At 38.4% G+C, this 21,243-nt stretch overlaps 1 protein-coding gene across 1 annotated transcript in view; it reads left to right on the top strand.

The window, feature by feature from the left end:
• Positions 1 to 20,201, top strand: part of efnb3b (ephrin-B3b) — a 91,140-nt gene extending 70,939 nt beyond the window's left edge. The window contains exons 3-5 of the mRNA XM_077227599.1: positions 8,276 to 8,368; positions 9,563 to 9,631; positions 15,627 to 20,201. Of these exons, the coding sequence (XP_077083714.1) occupies positions 8,276 to 8,368; positions 9,563 to 9,631; positions 15,627 to 16,048 (584 nt within the window). The 3' untranslated portion in view covers positions 16,049 to 20,201. The remainder of the gene's footprint in view (positions 1 to 8,275; positions 8,369 to 9,562; positions 9,632 to 15,626) is intronic.
• The last annotated feature ends 1,042 nt before the right edge of the window (positions 20,202 to 21,243 follow it).

Below are 21,243 nucleotides of genomic sequence, written 5' to 3'. Positions count from 1 at the left end.
TTTGGTTCGTGTTGTGTGTTTACTCATAAGGCTGATGGGCTGGCAGAGGCATGAGCAGTATTAGAGAAGGAATGGTTAAGAGGTCATACGGGTTAAACTCTCTCTAGTGCTTCATAAGCCTGTCTGGCAGGCCTCCAGTATACCAGCCTTCTCTCGTACTCGACCACCGGAGCCTTTAACCTCGCTCACACACTACAGCATACATTTACAGCGCGGAAAAGCATGCGCTGTCTGTGTAAGAGTGTGTTTTGGTGTGTATGGAAGAGGAAGTGTGTATGTGGTCCTTGCGTGTCTGTGGTCTGGTCTCTCTGAAGAAGCTGGCAGGCCTGTGCCTGAGAGAAGAAATGACCGTAATCTGCCTCGATGGGTTGAAACGGGAATAACTGGCCACAACTGAAAATGTCATTGAGCATTCAGGAAAGATCATGCAGGGCTGTAGCTAATGGGGTCAAAGGTGGAAATGATTCAGATCCGGAGGAGCCCACAGTAATGTATTCAATGCATTTTATCTCAAAACATGAGGAATATTGTGAGTTTGGTACAAGTTGAGCTTAACCTGGATTTAAGATAGGTTTCGGTCGATCGGATCACAAGTAGACGAGGGAGACGCATACACGTTTACACCTGGTGTCTGGGGTCCTTCATTTCAGGGTCACACTCAGGGTCTTCGGGACCAAATGGTCCGGAAGGGTTTGATTCATATTTATTAAAAGAAAATCATATTTTTTTTTTTACTTGTTTTTTATAATATTTTTTCTTTTCTTTTTTGGTGTTTTGAGATAATTTAAGATTTATAATTAATATTTATGCAATAAATATGACCCATTTTCCCCCCATTGAATATAATAGAAAATAAAAATATATATATATATTTTTTTTTTTTTAAAGCTGTATTTCATTTTAGAGTCAAGCCTAGACCTCATAAAAGCAATTTTTGAAATTAGATGGATGCCATCTGGTGGACAAACTGAGCATTTTAAAAATGCAAAACCCATATGTAATCTGAATTTATTCGTTTGTTTATGTATAAAAGTGTGTTTGTGTGTGTGTGTGTGTGTGTGTGGATGTGTCTGTTTTGCACTCTTGATGTTTTATAGATTCACCCCTTCACTGTTGTGTGCTTTTTTTCTGGATCGTGGCTGATTTGTAGATTGTACGCACAAAAAAACTCTGTATTGTCACATATTTGCCAATTTCCCATTCATTTCCTATGGCGGGACCATTTGGTCCCGAAGACCCTGAGTGTGACCATTTTTTTTACAACCCCTTGGACTATTCAAATCCTGTCCCCAATTTTTTGGGGGTGTTCATATACCAAGTACCAACAAAGTCACCAAATTTCGGACCATTCCGATGAAGCTATGATTTTACACATTTTTTTATTTAAATTCTTCGGGACCATTTGGTCCGAAGAACCCCAGAGGGTTAATCCGTCTCTTTTGTCCATTTTCAACCACTTCTGTCCTGTATTCTTCAAGGGGAGGGTCTATGGGCGGGTAAATGTGTGTACATAATCTCATCTCTCGATCTAATGGACAAAATAAGCTCACGCAATTTACATGTGAACACGACCGGAGACGACGGAAAAAACACACGGAGAGCAGAAGCTTCAGTTTCAGAAGATCAGCCGAACGCTGTGAGTGTGTGTTAGAAATCAGGAATGGTGAGAGAACATTGTGTTTGGTACGTTTTTCTTCTTCAAACCAAACTTGGGTCTCCAGCCGACAAAGTTTAAATCCCGTCTGGCTAGAGCGATTCCCATTATGTTACGCATGAGGTCAGTAGACGGAGAGAAGACGCTCTTTTGTGGCTGTTTGAACACATTCGATCACATTACAAAAGCAATCCAGTCGAATGCATTTTCCACTACCTCTGGAAGTGGTCAAAAGTGGACAAGCTTTTTTTTAAAAAGTTTTAGACCCAGTTTACACCTGTATTTATCGTCATCCACTTGTGATCCAACCGACCAAAAGCATCTTCATATCAGGTGTAAACACGGCCATAATGTCGATGACCACAAAACATTATTTCCACTGTAGTCACTACAAGATTTATTATTGTTAACTAAAACTAAACCTATTAAAAACATTAAATATAAATATTAGTTGTAAAAACTGAAACTAAATGAAAATGAGAAATGTTGTTGTGGCAATAAACTCAAACAAGTTTAAGTTGAAGCACTCAAATTATTATCTGGAAATAAATAAAAATAAAACTGAAATAAAGTAAATAAATAAATAAATAAATAAAACATTATTTTATAAATAAATAAATACATAAAATAAAACATTATTTTAAAAAACATAAAAGCACATAATTAAATTACTATAAAATAAACTAAAGTTAACATTAAAAAACTGAAAGTATAAGCCAATTCAAAAAATTACTAAAACTAAAATAAAAACTGTGCATTTTTTAAATATTTTGCGGATACATTGTTTTAATGATTCTTTGATGAATAAAAAGTTACAAAAGTGCATTTATTTGAAATATATTTTTGAAACAATGTAAAAGTATTTACTGTTAATTTTGACGTGTCCTTGTTGAATAAAATTATTAAAAAGTAATGTTTCTCTTTCCTACAACTTTTGAACAGTAGTGTAAAATGCTTTTAAAAATATAAAAAGTGCAAAGTCAGTTATTTATTTATTTTCGTGTGGTAATTACACCTCAAATGCTGTCACTCGAGCTGAACTTGTATTGAACCAGCAACATTTCTTAAATATTTCATTCACAAACTGAGCTTTTTTTTAACATTTCAATCCGTTGTCTCTCAAGAGAAATATTCAGTTTTGTAATACTTTATTATTGATGGATCAGAAAATTACATTAGAGCACATGTATTGTCCTTACATTTCGTTGAAAAAAAAAGGGGGCCCAGAATTCCTTGCTACGGCCTTGTGTGTGTGTGTGTTTTGGGAGTGGATTATATATACACTCTCATATGTCATTTATGTTTAAAACATGTTTGCATTTGACGACTGTATTCTAGTGTTACTGTGTGTGTGTGTGTGATCATCTGGGACATCATGAGCTGCAATTATGCACCATTGCCAAGACTGTCAGTGTGATATACTCGTATACGTACCTCAAGAGGCTCCTTAATCTGTCCTGCTCGCACACATGCACACACAATCTCATGTTAGCCTGTAGGCTTTCAAACGCAGCTCTTCATCATACACTCACACAGAGCTATTTATAATGACATCGCGGTCTTGTCAGACACGTCAGGGTGAAAGTCGTCTACAGCGAAACGTTGTCGCTTGTGCCTCTTCTGTGAACGTCATAAACTGACCAATCAGAACGCTCAGAAACATTAATGCCCTCATTTCGACATCAGCAGCCATTTTCCCTCTTAAATTGTTGTTGTTTGGTGGATAACGGCATAAATTGTGCCTCGCAAGAGCATTGCGGCGTTTCTCCTGCTTTTAAAGTTAATGGGAAACATTATGCTTTCGTGACGGCGCTGAGTCTAATGTAGCAATTTTTTGGGGGTAAATTCTGCCGTCCCTCTCTCCTTTAGCTGTCGGCACTCTCTTAATTGCTTATGAGGGCTTCGTTAATGGCTTAAATCAACCATACCAATGTGTTGCTGGTGATTTATTGAGTCTTATTTAGTTTCAGGAAATATGAAGTGCGAGCCAAAGTTGCAAATAGTTGGTGCAAATCTCTCTTGGTTCTCTACTGTACTGAGAGAAAAAAACAAACTCACATTGTATTTCACACTCGCACACTGAGTTGTAACTTCACGTTTTACAGCTCAATAATGGATGTTTTGAGATTTTTGAGATTTGGGTGCTTTTAATGGAAAATTAGGGGTTATTTACTGCTCATTGTCTATGGACAGCATTTGTGAAATTTTGCTGATTGCCTAGATCATTCATTTTGACCTGTTCCTCGGTCTGTAACAAGGAGCAAACATGCTTTAAGTGTGTTTATATATATATACATATATATATATATATATATAGCCTATATTAGAGCTGCACGATTAATCGTTAAAAGATCAGTATCTCGATTCAAACACATACGTGATCTCATTCCTAAATGGCTATGTCTAATAAACCTTTGACAAGTACGATCACAGCGAACATTTAAATCTGTGTCGGCGCAGAAAGCAGTCCTCCATAAAATATGTATTTAACACTAAATCTATGGATCAGAAGACTTAAAAATAGTCATACGAAGTACTTTTATGATGCTGATATGGTAATTTTTCACTGTATGAGCAAGAGCAGTGTGAACACTCTGCAAACACTCTTCTTTTATGTTCCATGGAAAAAAAGAAAGATAATGATGCATATATGTAATGAAATGAGGGTGAGAAAACGAAAACTTGATTTTTACACGCATGTTCATTTATGAGGTTTAAAATGCTTGGCTACGGTAATCAACAGGTTAGAAATATTTCAAAATATTCCTTTAACTCGCAGATTTGAATATTTATGATGCACGCACGAACACACACACACACACACACACACACACACACACACACACACACACACACACACACACACACACACACACACACACACACACACACACACACACACACACACACACACAGTCTCTCACTAATTCTCATAAACACACTCACATACAAATGTGCTTCCACAATAATAGCCGTGGGATAACGCCCACACATAACACACACGTCTGACTGACTTGCACTTTATCACCATCATTAGTGCGACAAGAGGCATCCCAGAACCCCTTTACATAAACACATGCGTGGGAGATGTGCACGCACACACACACACACACACACACACACACACACACACACACACACACACACACACACACACACACACACACACACACACACACACACACACACACACACACACAGAGAGAGAGAGAGAGACTCCTCGTCTGCATTTGTTCTTGTTCTGTTCACTAAATCGCTCTTCTGGCCTTTGCACGTCATTCTTTTATCAGTTCCTCTCTCTTGAATCTTTGTGACATGCAGCTGCTACTGTCTTTACACAAATGTTTTACTCTTATCGTGGAGAAATACACACACTGATGTGTATAAAATGCACACAGTCATTAAGAACAAAAGACTGCGATGTTTCTTTGTGACTTCTGCCCTTCGTTTCTTTCTATTCCTGTTTTATGAGACTTAGAGAATGGTGTTCCTCTGCCACTCCGTCCTCCATTTCTCCTCATCCCGCCATCACTGCCGATCATACTCTCAATTACTCATCCTGTCTTTACTTCATTCTTTCTTTCTCCCTCTCTCGTCCTTGTGTTCCCATCAGCCACTCTCATCCCATTTTTACCTCTTTATCTCTCTCTCTCTGTGCTCCATTTATCTTTAAAGGAGAGCCAAAGGTTACCGCTTTGCTACTTACAAGTATTGTTCTTGTTTGTATTTTGCTTGTCCTCTTTTCTTTTTCTCTCCTCCAAAACCTTTCAGTGCCTCACCTTACAATGAAGAGCCACATTCACATTCCCTCTCTCACACTTTCTTTTCTGTTGTCCGCTCACACATTTGGTCTTTCCATCACCTCCTATCATCTCTATTCTCAATCACATCAGCAACAGCCTGTCACAGACCATCAGTGTCTCTCTCTCACTCTCTCTCTCTCTCTCTCTCTCTCTCTCTCCATCTTACAGAATGTCTCAAAATATCTAGATGTTTTAGGGTTACAGTTAACCTTGACCTTCCTGATGTCTGTCTGTCGGTTTATTGCTCTGTCATTCTATCTATCTATCTATCTATCTATCTATCTATCTATCTATCTATCTATCTATCTATCTATCTATCTATCTGTCTGTCTATCTATCTATCTATATATCTGTACTCTATTTATCTATCTATCTATCTATCTATCTATCTATCTATCTGTCTGTCTATCTATCTATCTATCTATCTATCTATCTATCTATCTATCTATCTATCTATCTATATATCTGTACTCTATCTATCTATCTATCTATCTATCTATCTATCTATCTATCTATCTATCTATCTATCTATCTATCTATCTATCATTGTCTGTCTGTCTATCTATCTATCATTGCCTGTCTGTCTGTCAGTCTATCTGTCTATCTATCATTGTGTCTATCTATCTATCAGTGTCTGTCTGTTTATCTATCTATCTATCTATCTATCTATCTATCTATCTATCTATCGATCTATCTATCTATCTATCTATCGATCTATCTATTTATTGTTCTGCCATTCTGTCTATCATTGTATCTATCGTTCTATTGCTGAATCATTCTATCTTTCTATCATTCTATGTGTTTTATCTACTCCCCTTTGCAAACACACTCTGCAATCTTTCGTTGAGGCTGATAGCGTGAGATGAAAGTGTGAAGGTCTCTTTTTTTTCACACCCTCCATCGATCATTTGTAGGGATGTTATTTTGTTGCCCAGGGATATTTTTTTCAGAAACAGACAAAATTGTTCAAAAAGTCCACTTGAGATGGACAGAGAAGGATATATGAAATAAATGAATGAATCAGAAGACACTAAAATATTATTCACATGAAGGACTTCACTGGCACTCTCGCTTACATCAGGTCATTATTTCTCTCTCTTTCTCTCATTTAAGATGGCCAGACCTTATTACCAAGGACAAGCTGTCCTGTCCTGTCTTTGGCCCGTGCGTTTGGCCCACATGTAACCAGCCATCGTCCTCTCTTAGCTCACTTCAGCCCACATGCATCTCACACAACATCACCTGTAGCCCACTTCACATCAGGACCGGCCGTCGCTGGCCCACTTACTGCACGTCCATAATATCATTCCTCAAGATCCTGTCAGCGTTCTGGAGGAAGTGAAATGAGTCCTGGATTGAGCGAGTTTGTGTGTGTGAGTGATGGATGCAGTTTGGGGCGTTTTAGGAAGTTAAATGACCTCCTCTGGGACCGGAAATTAGGCCTCATTAGAGCAGCACCATGATGCAGAGTGACATCTCCATGTGTTAATCCACATTACATCAAATATGTGTGTGTCAGTGGGAACTATTACAGTATCAGATCTGTGTCAGAATCTGTTCACGACAGCATACTATACACACATACTGTGTTTGTGGCATACGGTTTTTATGCGCAGTGCACATTGGGTACATTTTCTGTATGCATACAATACTCAAATGACGATTTGCCAAAATGTGCTTTATACAACCAGAGCACAACGCCTTAAGCTTATACATAAAGCTTGCCATGCCGACATCACAAGTACAGCAGTTATCTCAGATATCACATTAGATTACCAAATAAAGCTTTGGCAGGACAAAAATAGATTCTGCGGGGAAAAACCCTGCTATTGATAACATCTGCCTTGACGCATCATTTGATAAGACTGACACATTTTACTCAAACTTGGATTAAGAATAATCTCATTTTAAGGGGAAACTAAACTATTTAAGATTTCTTTGCAGTGTGAACTGATACATCCACAAATATATCCAGAGATATTGTATATAAAACATATTTTGAAGTTATTTTACTAGTTAAATTCAAAATAACTACAGTACACTGTAAAAAATGTATATGTTCAATAAGTTATGACAACATGTGTTTTTACATTGATTCAACTCATCAAAGTAAGTCAAGCAATTTTCAACTTTTTTCTATAAGTTATACAAGATTTGATTTTTCATTTGTTTCATTTTTTTAAGTCAGTTTAATGTAATTTAAGTTGAAATTACTTAAACATCCATGTATTTTGTGTTTTAAAAATTTAAGGCAGCAGCTTTTTTTTACAGTGTAGTAGGTTCTGATGCTAACTATTTTATACGTTAAATGTACAATATCTGGATATATTTGTGGAAGTATCAGTTCGGACTGCAAAAACATCGCAAATAGTTTAGTTTCCCCATAAAATGAGATAAATGCACTTGAGAAGCAACACTGCACAAGATATTAAGTGTTCAGAGAATGTACGTGTCTTTAATACAAGTGTATTTTTTCTTCACTGACAGATTTTGTAACTAGTTTCGAGTAAAAAAACAGGTTTAAAACAAGTGAAAAAATCTGCTATTCCAGTAAGACAAAAATACACTTATAAAAGATATATTCAAGATACAATCTATGAAAACAATGCTAAATATTTTATGCAGTGTTGCATTTCAAATATTTATCTCTTTGAAAAATATATATTTCTGTGTATATTTTATATATTTTTTTACTTGAGAAAATGCCATAAAAGACCATGCCATAAAAGTAAAACATTAAGAAGTCATTTTTTGAATGGCTGATTTATTGCTGTGTGTATGATAAAAAAATAATAAAATCTCTTCTTTTCTTTCACAGCTACATCAGACGGGACGCGTCAGGGGCTGGAGAGCGTGAGAGGAGGAGTTTGTGCTACACAGGGCATGAAGGTGGTGCTGAAAGTGGGACAGAGTGAGTAACACACACACACACACACACACACACTCTTGGGAGCGTATCGGCAGACAAAGCCAGGGGGTTGTTCGCCTGAAACAGTTACGGATGCTGGATTTGCGTTTCTCTCAGTGGCACAGATGACCACGCTCGTGACCAATAGCTGTTGTTTACACACAAACACAAACTCGGTTGTACCCTTGTTAGTTTTTATTATTAAACTCAGGACAACAGCGGTAAGTGAATCCCAACAGACTGTGGACACAACTCCATGAGCCGTAACTGTACACCACACACACACTCGTGTCTGTTTAGTTTAGAGTGTGTTTAGAGTTATTTATCAGTCATGCCTATCACACTACACTGTTGAAAGAAAGAGGATTCAACATAGCTATGAAACATTTTATTGTTTTTCTTTTTTATTATTATTTCTTTTTTCCTGTCTCCATCTTTGACTATAAATCATACCCACACACACCAGAAACATTATTGACTTTACTTAAAAATCCCGTTCTGTTTCTCTTTTTCGCTCTTGCTCTATCACTGATGTTGTTATCTGCTTTGTGGCTGAAAGGTCACGTCTGTTTTGTTTGTCATCTAAATAAAAGCCGTTTCGGTTGGAGATATCTGATGAGATGTGCCTGCACACACAAAGACTGTCATGGCATTTTGACAAGTGTGACAGCTCGCCATAAGCTCAGAGATGACTGTGTGTGTGTGTGTGTGTGTGTGTGAGTGAAATGTCTGTCTGCTGTCTAAAGTGTTTGTAACCTCAGTGGTAGCCCCTCAGCAGCAACATTATGGTGTGATATGTCTTAAAGGGACCACACTCTGCACTTTGGCTATTTATTATCTTCCCTAAGTTGTAATTTAGATGTACAGGACCTTCTGGACCCTCTCTGTGACCTTTAAAAATAATCAGGTTGTCTTTGCTACTGTACCTTTAAGACTTATGCAAATAGCCTTCTTGATGATTGGTTAACATCTTTGCATATGAATTAGTGTCAACTTGCTCAGTACTGAATAGAGTTGATATATACACCTTCGGCCAAAAAGATTTTTTGTATGTTTTTGAAAGAAGTCTGTAATGCTCACCAAGGCTGCATTTATTTGATAAAAAATACAGTAAAAACAATAATACTGTGAAATGTTACTACAATTTCTGAATCATCATTATTATTACTAAACTCTTTCTCAATGGTTTGTCCATAGGTCAATATGGTCTGCCGGCCAAATCTCCCAAACCTGACCCCGCGGGCCGTATCAACAACCCACATCCAGGTAAACACAGCTGCCTTCAGTATCATGAGGATACGGCTCATCCCAAACAGACACAACATTAATAAAAGAACAGAACTAACCAAAGGAACAAGGGAAGGATGCGACAGATGGATAGAGAGAAACAGGCGTCTTGGCGCTCGGGTTCTTAATGATATATTCCACCCTTCTGTTTGTTCTCTCCTCCTCACATTCCCTCATTTTCCCCCTGTTTTCCCCTGTTCTGCTGTTCCACGGAGGCCTGAGCTGTAAACCGGAGGCAGAATGCGGTGGAGGTAATGGCCGCTCAGGGAAGGATAAAGGATGAGAGGAGGAGAGAGCCATCGTTTCGGAGACGTATTAATGCCATTAGTTTAGCGGCCCGGGTTTAGTTGGTCCTGAGAGGAAGAAAGACACAGAAAATGGGAGGGAGAGGAGGATGATTAGTGTATGATGATAGAATGAGAAAATTACTCACACTCTTTGTTTGCACTTGTCTGACATTTGGGAGCGAAAGAATGTTTCCTCGTGTCTTATTCTGTTTTTTCGTTTCGATATACAGACACAATTAGAGGGAGAGATTGTGTCTCATTATCTATCTATCTATCTATCTGTCTATCTATCTATCTATCTATCTATCTATCTATCTATCTATCTATCTATCTATCTATCTATCTATCAGTCTATCAGTCTGTCATTCTATCTATCTATCTATCTATCTATCTATCTATCTATCTATCAGTCTATCAGTCTGTCATTCTATCTATCTATCTATCAGTCTGCCAATCTATCTATCTATCTATCTATCTATCTATCTATCTATCTATCTATCTATCTATCTATCTATCTATCTATCTATCTATCTATCTATCTACCAGTCTGTCTGTCTATCTATCTATCTATCTATCTATCTATCTATCTATCTATTTATCTATCTATCAGTCTGTCATTCTATCTATCTATCTATCTATCTATCTATCTATCTATCTATCTATCAGTCTGTCTGTCTATCTATCTATCTATCTATCTATCTATCTATCTATCTATCTATCTATCTATCTATCTATCTATCTATCTTTCTGTCTCTCATTCTATCTATCTATCTATCTATCTATTAATCTATCTATCTATCTATCTATCTATCTATCAGTCTGCCAATCTATCTATCTATCTATCTATCTATCTATCTATCTATCTATCTATCTATCTATCTCTCTATCTATCTATCTATCTATCAGTCTGTCATTCTATCTATCTATCTATCTATCTGTCTGTCTATCTATCTATCTATCTATTTATCTATCTATCTATCTATCTATCTATCTATCTATCTATCTATCTATCTATCTATCTATCTATCTATCTATCTATCTATCTATCTATCTATCTATCTTTCTGTCTCTCATTCTATCTATCTATCTATCTATCTATCTATCTATTAATCAATCTATCTATCTATCTATCTATCTATCTATCTATCTATCTATCTATCTATCTATCTATCTATCTATCTATCTATCTATCTATCAGTCTGCCAATCTATCTTTCTATCTATCTATCTATCTATCTATCTATCTATCTATCTATCTATCTATCTGTCTGTCTGTCTGTCTGTCTGTCTATCTATCTATCTATCTATCTATCTATCTATCTATCTATCTATCTATCTATCTATCTATCTATCTATCTATCTATCTATCTATCTATCTATCTATCTATCTATCAGTCTGCCAATCTATCTTTCTATCTATCTATCTATCTATCTATCTATCTATCTATCTATCTGTCTGTCTGTCTGTCTGTCTGTCTGTCTGTCTGTCTATCTATCTATCTATCTATCTATCTATCTATCTATCTATCTATCTATCTATCTATCTATCTATCTATCTATCTATCTGTCTGTCATTCTATCTATCTATCTATCTATCTATCTATCTATCTATCTATCTATCTATCTATCTATCTATCTATCTATCTATCTATCTATCTATCTGTCCGTCTGTCTGTCTATCTGGCATTATATCTATCTATCTATCTGTCTGTCTGTCATCAGTTGGAGTGGTGGAGTGTATAGGTGGGTTTGGGGTCTGTTGGTCATTACGAGCACAAATAACACGGATAGTCATAAAGACATGGAGCGAAGGTGGAGGTGGAGGAAAGGAGTGAGGGATGGAGAGAGAAAACGAGAGAATTGTGTCAAGAATAATGATGGGCCAATTGAGAGCGTCTGCAGACAGATCCCTGTATTTCCGACCATTCCCTCGCTCGGCAGGGGCTCTCATTGTCTCCCGTAGAGATCACAACTGCACACACATACACACACACACATATACACGCACTGAAACATCAGCCATGTCCAGCTAACTCAGCACAATGGTCATTTGTTCCATGTCTTGTATTTAAAGTGTGTGTGTAATCAAACCGGTTGTACCTTTCCAATCTGTGTTTCCCATTGCCAGTGAGCTATAGTGAGCCTTTGTAAAGGAATGGTTCACGCCAAAAATATCAATTCTTTATTCTGTGAAACACAAAATATGATTTTTTTTTTTATTAATCTTCAAAACAAATTACTAAACATACACTAAAAGTATACAATGACTACGGGCTGTTAAAAATTAACATGAAAATAGTCCATACAACTCCTATATTTCTTGTCTTTTGAAGCCATACAAATGATTTGTGTGAACACCATAATTTTAGTTAATTTCAAAACTTTTCACAATACAGTACATATTGTTTCAAAGCAGCTTTCCGGAAAATGCATGGTCAAAAAGTATTTATTCTAAGAAAATTAATTTCAGTTGCCATTTCAAGCTAATTTGATGTCACCAAATTGCAACCAAACATGTTGTGGCGATGGAGGGCAAGATTTTCATTCCAAAAATCCCCTAAATTAAAGCCCAAAGTTATCATATGTCTTCAGAAGACTTTGAATATACCTCCCAAGTCATATGTTTACATTCATTTAGCTTTTTTTCTATGTTGAAGCTTGAAAGCTTGAAAGCCTGTGTCAAAACAGCAGCTTGGACATACAAAAGAAAGAAATTCCTACAGTTTTTTTCTTTAAAGAACCATCTCATTAATATCCTATAGGCCTGATTTCACAGACAGGGCTTAGACTAAGCCAGGACTAGGCCATTTAAGGAGTTTTTATAAATGTTCCTTAAAAAAAAAAACATTTCTGATGTGCACAAACAAAGGCTCTGATATATTTTAAGATATGTCAGTGCAAGTTGCTTTCAGTTAAGACAGCTCAAACATGCATTTTAGTCTGAGACTAGGCTTTAGCCATGTCTGTGAAAGCAAGCAATAAAGTCTTTATATAGTAAGCCAGTTGACCTTTGAGAATGACCATGTGGTGGTTATCTAGCACATCTCTATTGTGAGGTTTTGTACTCGCTCAGGTTCTTCATCTTAAAGAGCCCAATCAAGCCACAGCGTTTAGATTGGCTTTCATTTCCCCTGCGAAATGCCTCCCACACGCCATAATCCCGTTATGTAAAGATAAATGACTAATATAGACTCATAGATCCTACATCTATTAAAATGCTCTCTCAGCTGTTGTTCATAGAAGAGGCTAAATACTCGAATCCGGTGTGTAAAGCTGCAGCCCATAAACCACAGCTCATGTTTCCATGTGTAGAAAAAAAAGGTTATTTATTATGTTTTTTAAGAGAACATTTAGAGCTGCTGCTCCCTGGTGTGTCCTCTGAGTGTTTAACAGCTTTTAGGGCAAAACATTTTTTTACGATAAACAACTTTCAGCAGCAAAAAAACTTTGCTATATTAAGAATAATTCATGGTGAAGCCTCGTCTGCAAGTACTGTAAAGGCCTATTCACACAGAGGAAATATTCACCATGGATATTCACTAAAAAAAAACCCCAACAACTTTGAATTAAAAAACAGAGCACTTCTATGAAACTATTCATACTCGAGACAAAACTTTGCCTGATTATGGGAGGTTTTTCCAGTTTACTCTCCATGTGAATAGACCTTTTGTCTGCCATTTGTGTCACTTCTGCATTTCGTACTTGATGTGAACAGGATTTAATGCTGTATCCAAATACATATTTTTTTCAACTCAGCGGTCTGATGATTGTGGTTCACGTCTCCATTGCCAGACCACAGCGGCTGACCACGGGTTTACACGTGCCAAAGCGTGCATGTTTGCGGAAACCCAATCCACCTTGACTCACTGTGATCCGAGTCACTGGTCAGCGAGTTCAGATAAAAGTCCAGTACTTTACAACATCCTCCAACTTTATTCAGATTTCTGACAGTTTGAGTGAACGCGGAGGGCTCTAATTGGTTCAGTCTGATCTGTTAAGGACGTGAACAAGCCAATCAAGGGGTTAGATGACTGGTCCCGTTTAATTTGTTCCATTTGATTGGTTAAAGTCATTAACTAGCCCATCAGATGGCGAGGTAGAGGGAGATGGGCGATGCTAGAGGGCAGGATGTGGCTGCGCTAATGAACCCGCTACATCAGACTAAAACTCATGTAAGTGTCAGAGGGCACTTCTCTGAGTCCACGCTCCAATACGGGAACAAGTTAAAGATGGTCATCTCACTAATGGGTGTCATCACCAAATGCGACCCAGAAAGTTTCCCTGACAAAAAGCGCTGAACTTCAGAAAACTATGCTTAGCCAAGGGCCGTCAATTTACGGGATTTATGTGAAGTTTGTTCAAGAAAACAATATGGGACTTCCATAATTTAGCTAGAAGTTGCATGAAAATAGGTGATTTTTGATCTGCTCTTTTCAAACTGCCCTTTTTTATCATGATATTCACAGCATAAATGTTGTTATGTCACTTAAATGTGGTGTGACAGCATTGCTGAAACTAATTCAGCGTCCATAGCTTGTTAGTTAGCTAAAAAATGTGTATCAATAAAATCATAAATATTAAATACATGCATTTTATTTTTACTTATTTTTACCTGTTAGCAATGTACAGTACCGTTGAATAGAAACAATGTAAGTTCTTTTATTTATTTATTTTCTTTGATTAATAAAAAGTTCAGAAAAGTTCAAAAGAACAGCATTTAGTTGAAATAGAAATCTTTTGTAACAGCATCAAAGTCTTTACTGTCACTTGATCAATTGAATGTGTCCTTGTTGAATGAAAGTATTCATTTGGGATGGTAGTCTGTTAGAATAAATCTCTAATCTCCATTCAAAAATGCTTTTAAAAAAGAGACTTTTTTTTCCAAAACAAGCCACCATTTAAATTATTATATCTCTAAATCAATTATTACTGAGTCATAACAATTCAAATTGATGGAGCAGGTCGCATATATGTGGAGTGTCTCTATGGGCTTTATCATACATCCGGTGCAATACGGCGCCATGCCCGACGCAAGTGTGTTTTGCTAGTTTCAGCCCGACGCAGTTATCATTTACACGTCCTGCGCCAAGCTGTTTAAATAGCAAATGCATTTGGTCTGAAAACGAGGTGTGTTCAGGCGCTTTGTTGGCACGTTGCTATTTTGAGGCAACTGAAATAGACTCTGCCATTGACAAAAAAAACCTGTTCTAAAGTCAATGGCGCAAATTTTTCTTTGTTATTTAAAGTGCGCGTTAGTAATCTGCACCTGTTGGTGGAACCATAACGCATGTACACTTTGTCCAGTAGATAGTCTGTTCACGTGCTTTAACCCCGAGCACGAGCAGATCCGTTTCCTCGCTAGAGAAGTATTCAGTCTTTCTGCTTGCAAATTCCACCATGTAAATAGCGAATCTGCCATGGTGTGAGCGCAACTGGCTTTTAAAGGGAATAGGAGATAAGACTCTAATTGGTTTATTGGACGTAATGCCCAAAACACACCAATTGCTCACTAAGAAAATAGGGACAACCCTTTTAGACCGTGCGCTGGGCGCGCCGACCATTTTTCCCGTCGTTAAACTAGCAAAAGTGGATTCGGACTCACCCTAAGTGCACTTAGATCATGCGCTTAAATCGTTAAAATAGGGCCCAGTATCTGGAATTGATCAAATTCTTCACTTTGTTTTGCAGGTGCTGGAAACAACACACATCCCAGAATTCCTCCCAGAAGTCCCGGTGGAGAAAACGGTCCCCTCCCTCCCTCCAACATCGCTGTTATCGCAGGTGCGGCCGGCGGTTCGGCTTTCCTCCTGCTCGTGACCGCCGTGATCTGCGTGGTGTGCTACCGGCGCCGACATGCCAAGCATTCAGAATCGCACCACCCTCCCCTCTCCCTGTCCTCCCTGACATCGCCCAAGCGGGGCTGCGGTGGGGGCGTAGGAGGCGGCAACAACAACGGCTCCGAACCTAGCGACATCATCATCCCACTGCGGACTTCTGACTCCGCCTACTGCCCGCACTACGAGAAAGTGAGCGGGGACTACGGCCATCCGGTCTACATCGTACAGGAGATGCCTCCTCAGAGTCCTGCCAACATCTACTATAAAGTATGAGAACCGGAGACGACCTTACCGACAACATCCGCCAAGACCACACCCACCTTAAACGACTATCTAAGCCCCGCCCCACAAGCCCCGCCCCTTACAGTCTGCATCCCCGTAGATCCTTTTACCTTCACACGCATTTCTCTGACACACTAACCATTCCTGGTGGAGTGTGTCTGTGTGTGTGTTATCATTCCCCGTCACTCCCCCCAACTTCGGCCTTTTGTTGAGAGAGAGAGGATGTCCTGTTGTGAGGGCCTCCCTCTCTCTAACGTCCCACATGGGGAAAAGTTCTTAAAGCTAGAGAAAACCTCCTGGAGTGATTCAGCCCAACTGAAAAAACATAGACTCCTTTTATGGGGGGCGTTCTGGAGCACAAGCATCAAAACTTTTTCTGATGTACTTGCAAAAAACAGACTATAAAAACACAAAAAAGAAAAAAAGAAGAGGAAAACTTGTCCAAACCTACAAAGACAACACGTGAACTCTGACTTCGAATGCTACATCTACTCACAAATAGCAGTCTAGTTTGTATTAAACTCCTTCGTGATGGGGGAGGGGCCATTAATTCAGCCAATCGTCACACAAGGCTGCAGTCACGTGATCTAGGACCCATGTGTTTGATTGGTGGAGTTGTAGTGGCGTGGAGAATCTTGTATATTTTAATAACGTGTGTATTTTGTGAGTGTGTAGGATAAATATTCCAACACTGCAGTCGCACACGTTGCAACCGGCGGGCTTCAATACAACTCGCAAGTGTTTCTGTGCGTGGATGAGTGTGTGATTGAGTACAGTGTTAGCGTGAGCAAGGGCGTGTGTGTTTGTTAGACTGTTTCAAAACCAAAACACAAAAATATGAGCGAACATCAAAAAAGTTTTTTATCGCTTTCAACACATAGATTATAATTATATATGAATACTCCGTAAAATAATTTTTAGATTTTTTTTCCATGTAAAGTTACAGTTTGCTAGGCCTAATTTTTGTTTTCCTATTTTTCATGACATGCTGACCTTGTTTTTTTCCCCTTTTTGAGTTGTAAATTAATTTAATACTTTTCATTTTGTTGCAGAAACCAAGTTTGTTTGGTTCCCCCTCGTTTTCCTCTTTCCCAGGAGTCTCCTCCGTTCTACACATATATTTTTATAGCTCCTTGTACTCTGATGTAGTTTTGAAGCTAGACCTCGTTTGTGAATGTGTTGAGGTAGAACAATCCGAGAACGCTTTTTTTATTATTATTTTTAAAGACGCTTGGAAATAAGGGAAAAAACCCAGAGAGGAGGCAAGAATTGGAAGGGGGAGAAAAATAAAAAGAAAAGAATGCGAACACCGCCTGTTGGGAAAGCAAGCGTACGAGCGAGGAAACTTCCAGAATGACTGTGAAACTGAAGAATCACATTAAAAGAAAAAAATAGGGGAGGGGATGGTGGAGGAAGAGAAGAAAAGTTGAAAGATGCTTAAAGGAGGAATGAGAGAGAGAGAGAGAGGTTTTTATTAAACTCGTCTGAAACTGTGGAAGAGGCAGATCTGGGCTTGTGGTCTTCTGAGGTACAAAGAGACAGATGAGGGGAAGAAAGGAACTCATTCTCTCAGATGGACAACAGGATAGATGGACACACAGAATTACTCTTTTACAGACACACAGTGCTCTTTTTTGTTCACATGAAGTGAAGTGGAAATATTTCTAGACTCGTTTCAAATTCTTGAGTATCTGCGGGCTCGTCTCAATTTAATGTTGACGTGTTCGGACGGACACACATACACACACACTCGGAGATCGACTCAATGGCCATGGCACACAGAAAAGCTCTTGTAAAGAGATTTTCATCACACACACACACACACATATACACACACACCTCCAAATCTCAATCAAAAGCCATTCTGATTGGGCGTATATGCTGGTTACCTCAACAAACGCCGTGATTAGCATTGTTCGTTCGCATTCTCTTTCTCTCCTCTCTTTGCCTTTCTCTCTCTCTCACACACACACACACACACACAATCATTGCAGCTTTGTAACTAGCTTTGTTTATCTTAGTTAGTGCCAATGAAAATCTCTCTCTTAGGCCTGCAACATACTCTATGCAAGTTTGTAAATGCAAACGCTTCTATCACGTCGTTGCATCCCGAAATGTGTCAGAACTCAATTATTAAGTGATTTTAAATGTGTCAGAATTCACTTGCATTCTCAATGTGGCCAATGTGGGCGCTATAGCAAGTATTAGCATAAACTGTCTTCTTCTACGGTCAGTTTTCTCTGTCACGGCAGATCAATAGTTTGGGAAACAATGGCTGCATCCGAAATTGCATACTTCCCTTCTATATAGTAGATGAAAAACAGTATGTGATCAAAGAAGTATATCAGAATTCACAGTATTCGTAAAAGAGTAGGCAAAAAGTTGCGCAAAAACGGATGACCTACTACTTCCTACTTCATTTTACTATCCCATGAGGCCACAGGAGCGATTTAAGATTCATGCAACTGACGCTGTAGGTCACATGATAATGACAACAAAGTGAATGTAGTACATCCGGATTACATTCATACTTCCCACACTCATAGAACATCCTTTTTTAGCGGCTGTGAAATAATTACTTATTCAAAATAAGTACCTATTCAAGAGAGCATGCGATTTCGGACGCACCCAATCTCACTAAGCTACTTGTATCATATAGTATGTAGTATTTCTTCTGAAATTCAAAAGGGCATACTAACAAGCTACTATTATGAGTGCAGACTGTTTCTAGCTTTAGCTAATTAGCAGAGAAAAATGAGCTATATGGAACAACATGCAGTGGAAAAACTAAATATCTTATTAATATTGTGACCACAATTTAATTAAAAATAATGCAAATTAATAAAACATGGCCTCAAAATGAATAAGTCATGGGAAGAAATTCTAAATTCACTGCCACTTGTTTTGCATGTAATGAGCAGGGCTTCATCGTAGGAGTAGTATGCTAGTCTGAAAACAGCTAAACTTTGTTCACGTTTGTTCAATGTGTTGACCAGGCATTAGCATCCGTGTTTGCATACTTGCGTAGAATATGTTTCTGGCCTTAGGACAAATACAAATTGTGTTATTTTTCACTGCCATTGTCACTGTGTGTTTTGTATGCGTGTAAAAGAATGTTATCGCTAAGAAATACACCGCATACACGCACATAATAACAAGCCATTCACACCCAAATATGTTAGGGGTCTTATTTTGCAGATGTGATTTGTGACGTTGGGACTTAAACTATCTGTTACTGTTTTCAATCTGCCTAGAAAGCTTCGATATCTGTCTCTCAAAAAGCATTTAGTTTTATATCACTCTGGTGCATCAAGACTGTGAGAAAAAAAAAAAAGACGACATTGTTTTCCTGTCACATTGATGTTTTCTTCTTACACGCAAATTTGGATTTTGTTACTTCAATATCAAGTTGCCTAAAATGTGGAGGTGTTTCATTTGTTCGGCGCTGTTGTATTCGTGAGCTGTTTCATACATATTTAAGCGTTCGGTTTCTGTTCGAATTATGTTGCATTTACTGAAACAATCAGCGTAAGCCATGTCTCTGCCCCTGTGCACATGGACTTGGATACGTGTGTGTGCGTGCAGGTGTGCGTATATGTCCGAAACACACGTGGACATCGTTCAAAGACGGACCGACATGGAAGGGGAACGTTCGAGGACACATGAGGAGACACAAACTCTCTCTGCTCACCGTCCTCCCTTTTTTAGGTCTCGTTTATCCAACATCTGGTCCCAAAAAGGTCCATCTTCTGTCTTTCACATCGAGCGATTCTTTGTGCACTTGCTTTCGCCACAAACGCTGGGACCAGTATTCTGTACGCAGACACAAGCGGGGACGGAACCACAAAGTGTGTATTTTTTTAGAGAACGCTTCAGTTGTGTGTACGTGTTTCTCTGTGCCAATAGCCAGCGGGTGGCGGCCACTTTAAAGACCTCCATTCCTCTCCAGTGATGTGTTCAGACGTTTGTAAAACACCATATTTGTGTGTGATGTTTTCTTTTCTGTGTCCATCCCTCCATCTCCCCCCCCCTCTCACTACCCCTCTCTTGTTTTCCCTCCTGCATACATGCCTTTAAAAGGGTTATACAACTAATACATTCCTTTGAAGAAATGTTGATTAAAAAACACACAAAAAAAACTTTACAACGCATTCTTGGATTTTCTTTACTGTGCTCGTGTTTGTATGCATTGAGTTTTGTGGACTTGCACTGAACATGCAACTGAATGAGATGAGAACAATTTAAAGGGATAGTTTACCCCAAAATTTCAATTCTAAACCCGTAAGACTTTCGTTCATCTTCAGAACACAAATGAAGATCTTTTTGATGAAACCTGAGAGATTTCTGTCCCTCCATTGACAGCTACACAACTGACACTTTGACACTTCAAAAAGTGGGTAAACGGAAGCTCAAGTATGTTCGCTTGACGTGTGAAAACCAATGAGGTTCATTCTCACGTGTTACGCATCACATTTGAGCTTCAACAAGAACCAATGAGGTTTGTTTTCACACGTCAAGCAGGTTCGGTTGAACTTTCATATGTGAATACAAGTCTCTTTATGAAGCGTTAAAGTGTCAGTTGCATAGATGTCAATGGAGGGACAGAAATCTCTCAGATTTCCAAATAAAGAGCTTCATTTGTGTTTCGAAGATGAACGAAAGTCTTATTGGTTTGGAACGACGTGAGGTTGAATAAATAATGACACAATTGTCATTTTTGGGTGAACTATCCCTTTAATGCCCTTCATTTTTCTTTCCACACTACCATCAGTCCTGGTATTTCATCTTCTATAAAGTAAAACACTGGCATTTACAGTCGCCATCCGTTGCCAGTAGAGCAATGAAAGTGTTCCATAAGCACACAGAAATATATTTTCTCATAATATTTATTTCAGACTGTATCTCTCTTTCTCTTTTATTGCTATCCTTTAGATCCTTCTGTATGCTTTCCGAAAACCATTCAGTTGCCAAAGCAACCATTGCCTTCTGGCAACAATTTCATATTTATGAAAACTCACGAAATCTGGTAGTGATTGTCCCCGCGAGGTTGGCGCACAGTTACAGGTGATGCTGAGGTGAGGACCGTATTATTGGCCTTTGGAATGTTTATGTCGTGCCCCAATCGTTCTCATTGGTGTAACATGATTTAGGTGCGAAAGGGAAGGTTCTGGATCACAAGGGAGAGA

Source organism: Siphateles boraxobius, unplaced genomic scaffold (assembly GCF_051911475.1).
Source record: "Siphateles boraxobius isolate OS27281-9 unplaced genomic scaffold, OSU_SipBor_1 130, whole genome shotgun sequence".
Lineage (NCBI taxonomy): Eukaryota > Metazoa > Chordata > Actinopteri > Cypriniformes > Leuciscidae > Siphateles > Siphateles boraxobius.
This window is presented reverse-complemented; position numbering and strand designations above follow the sequence as displayed.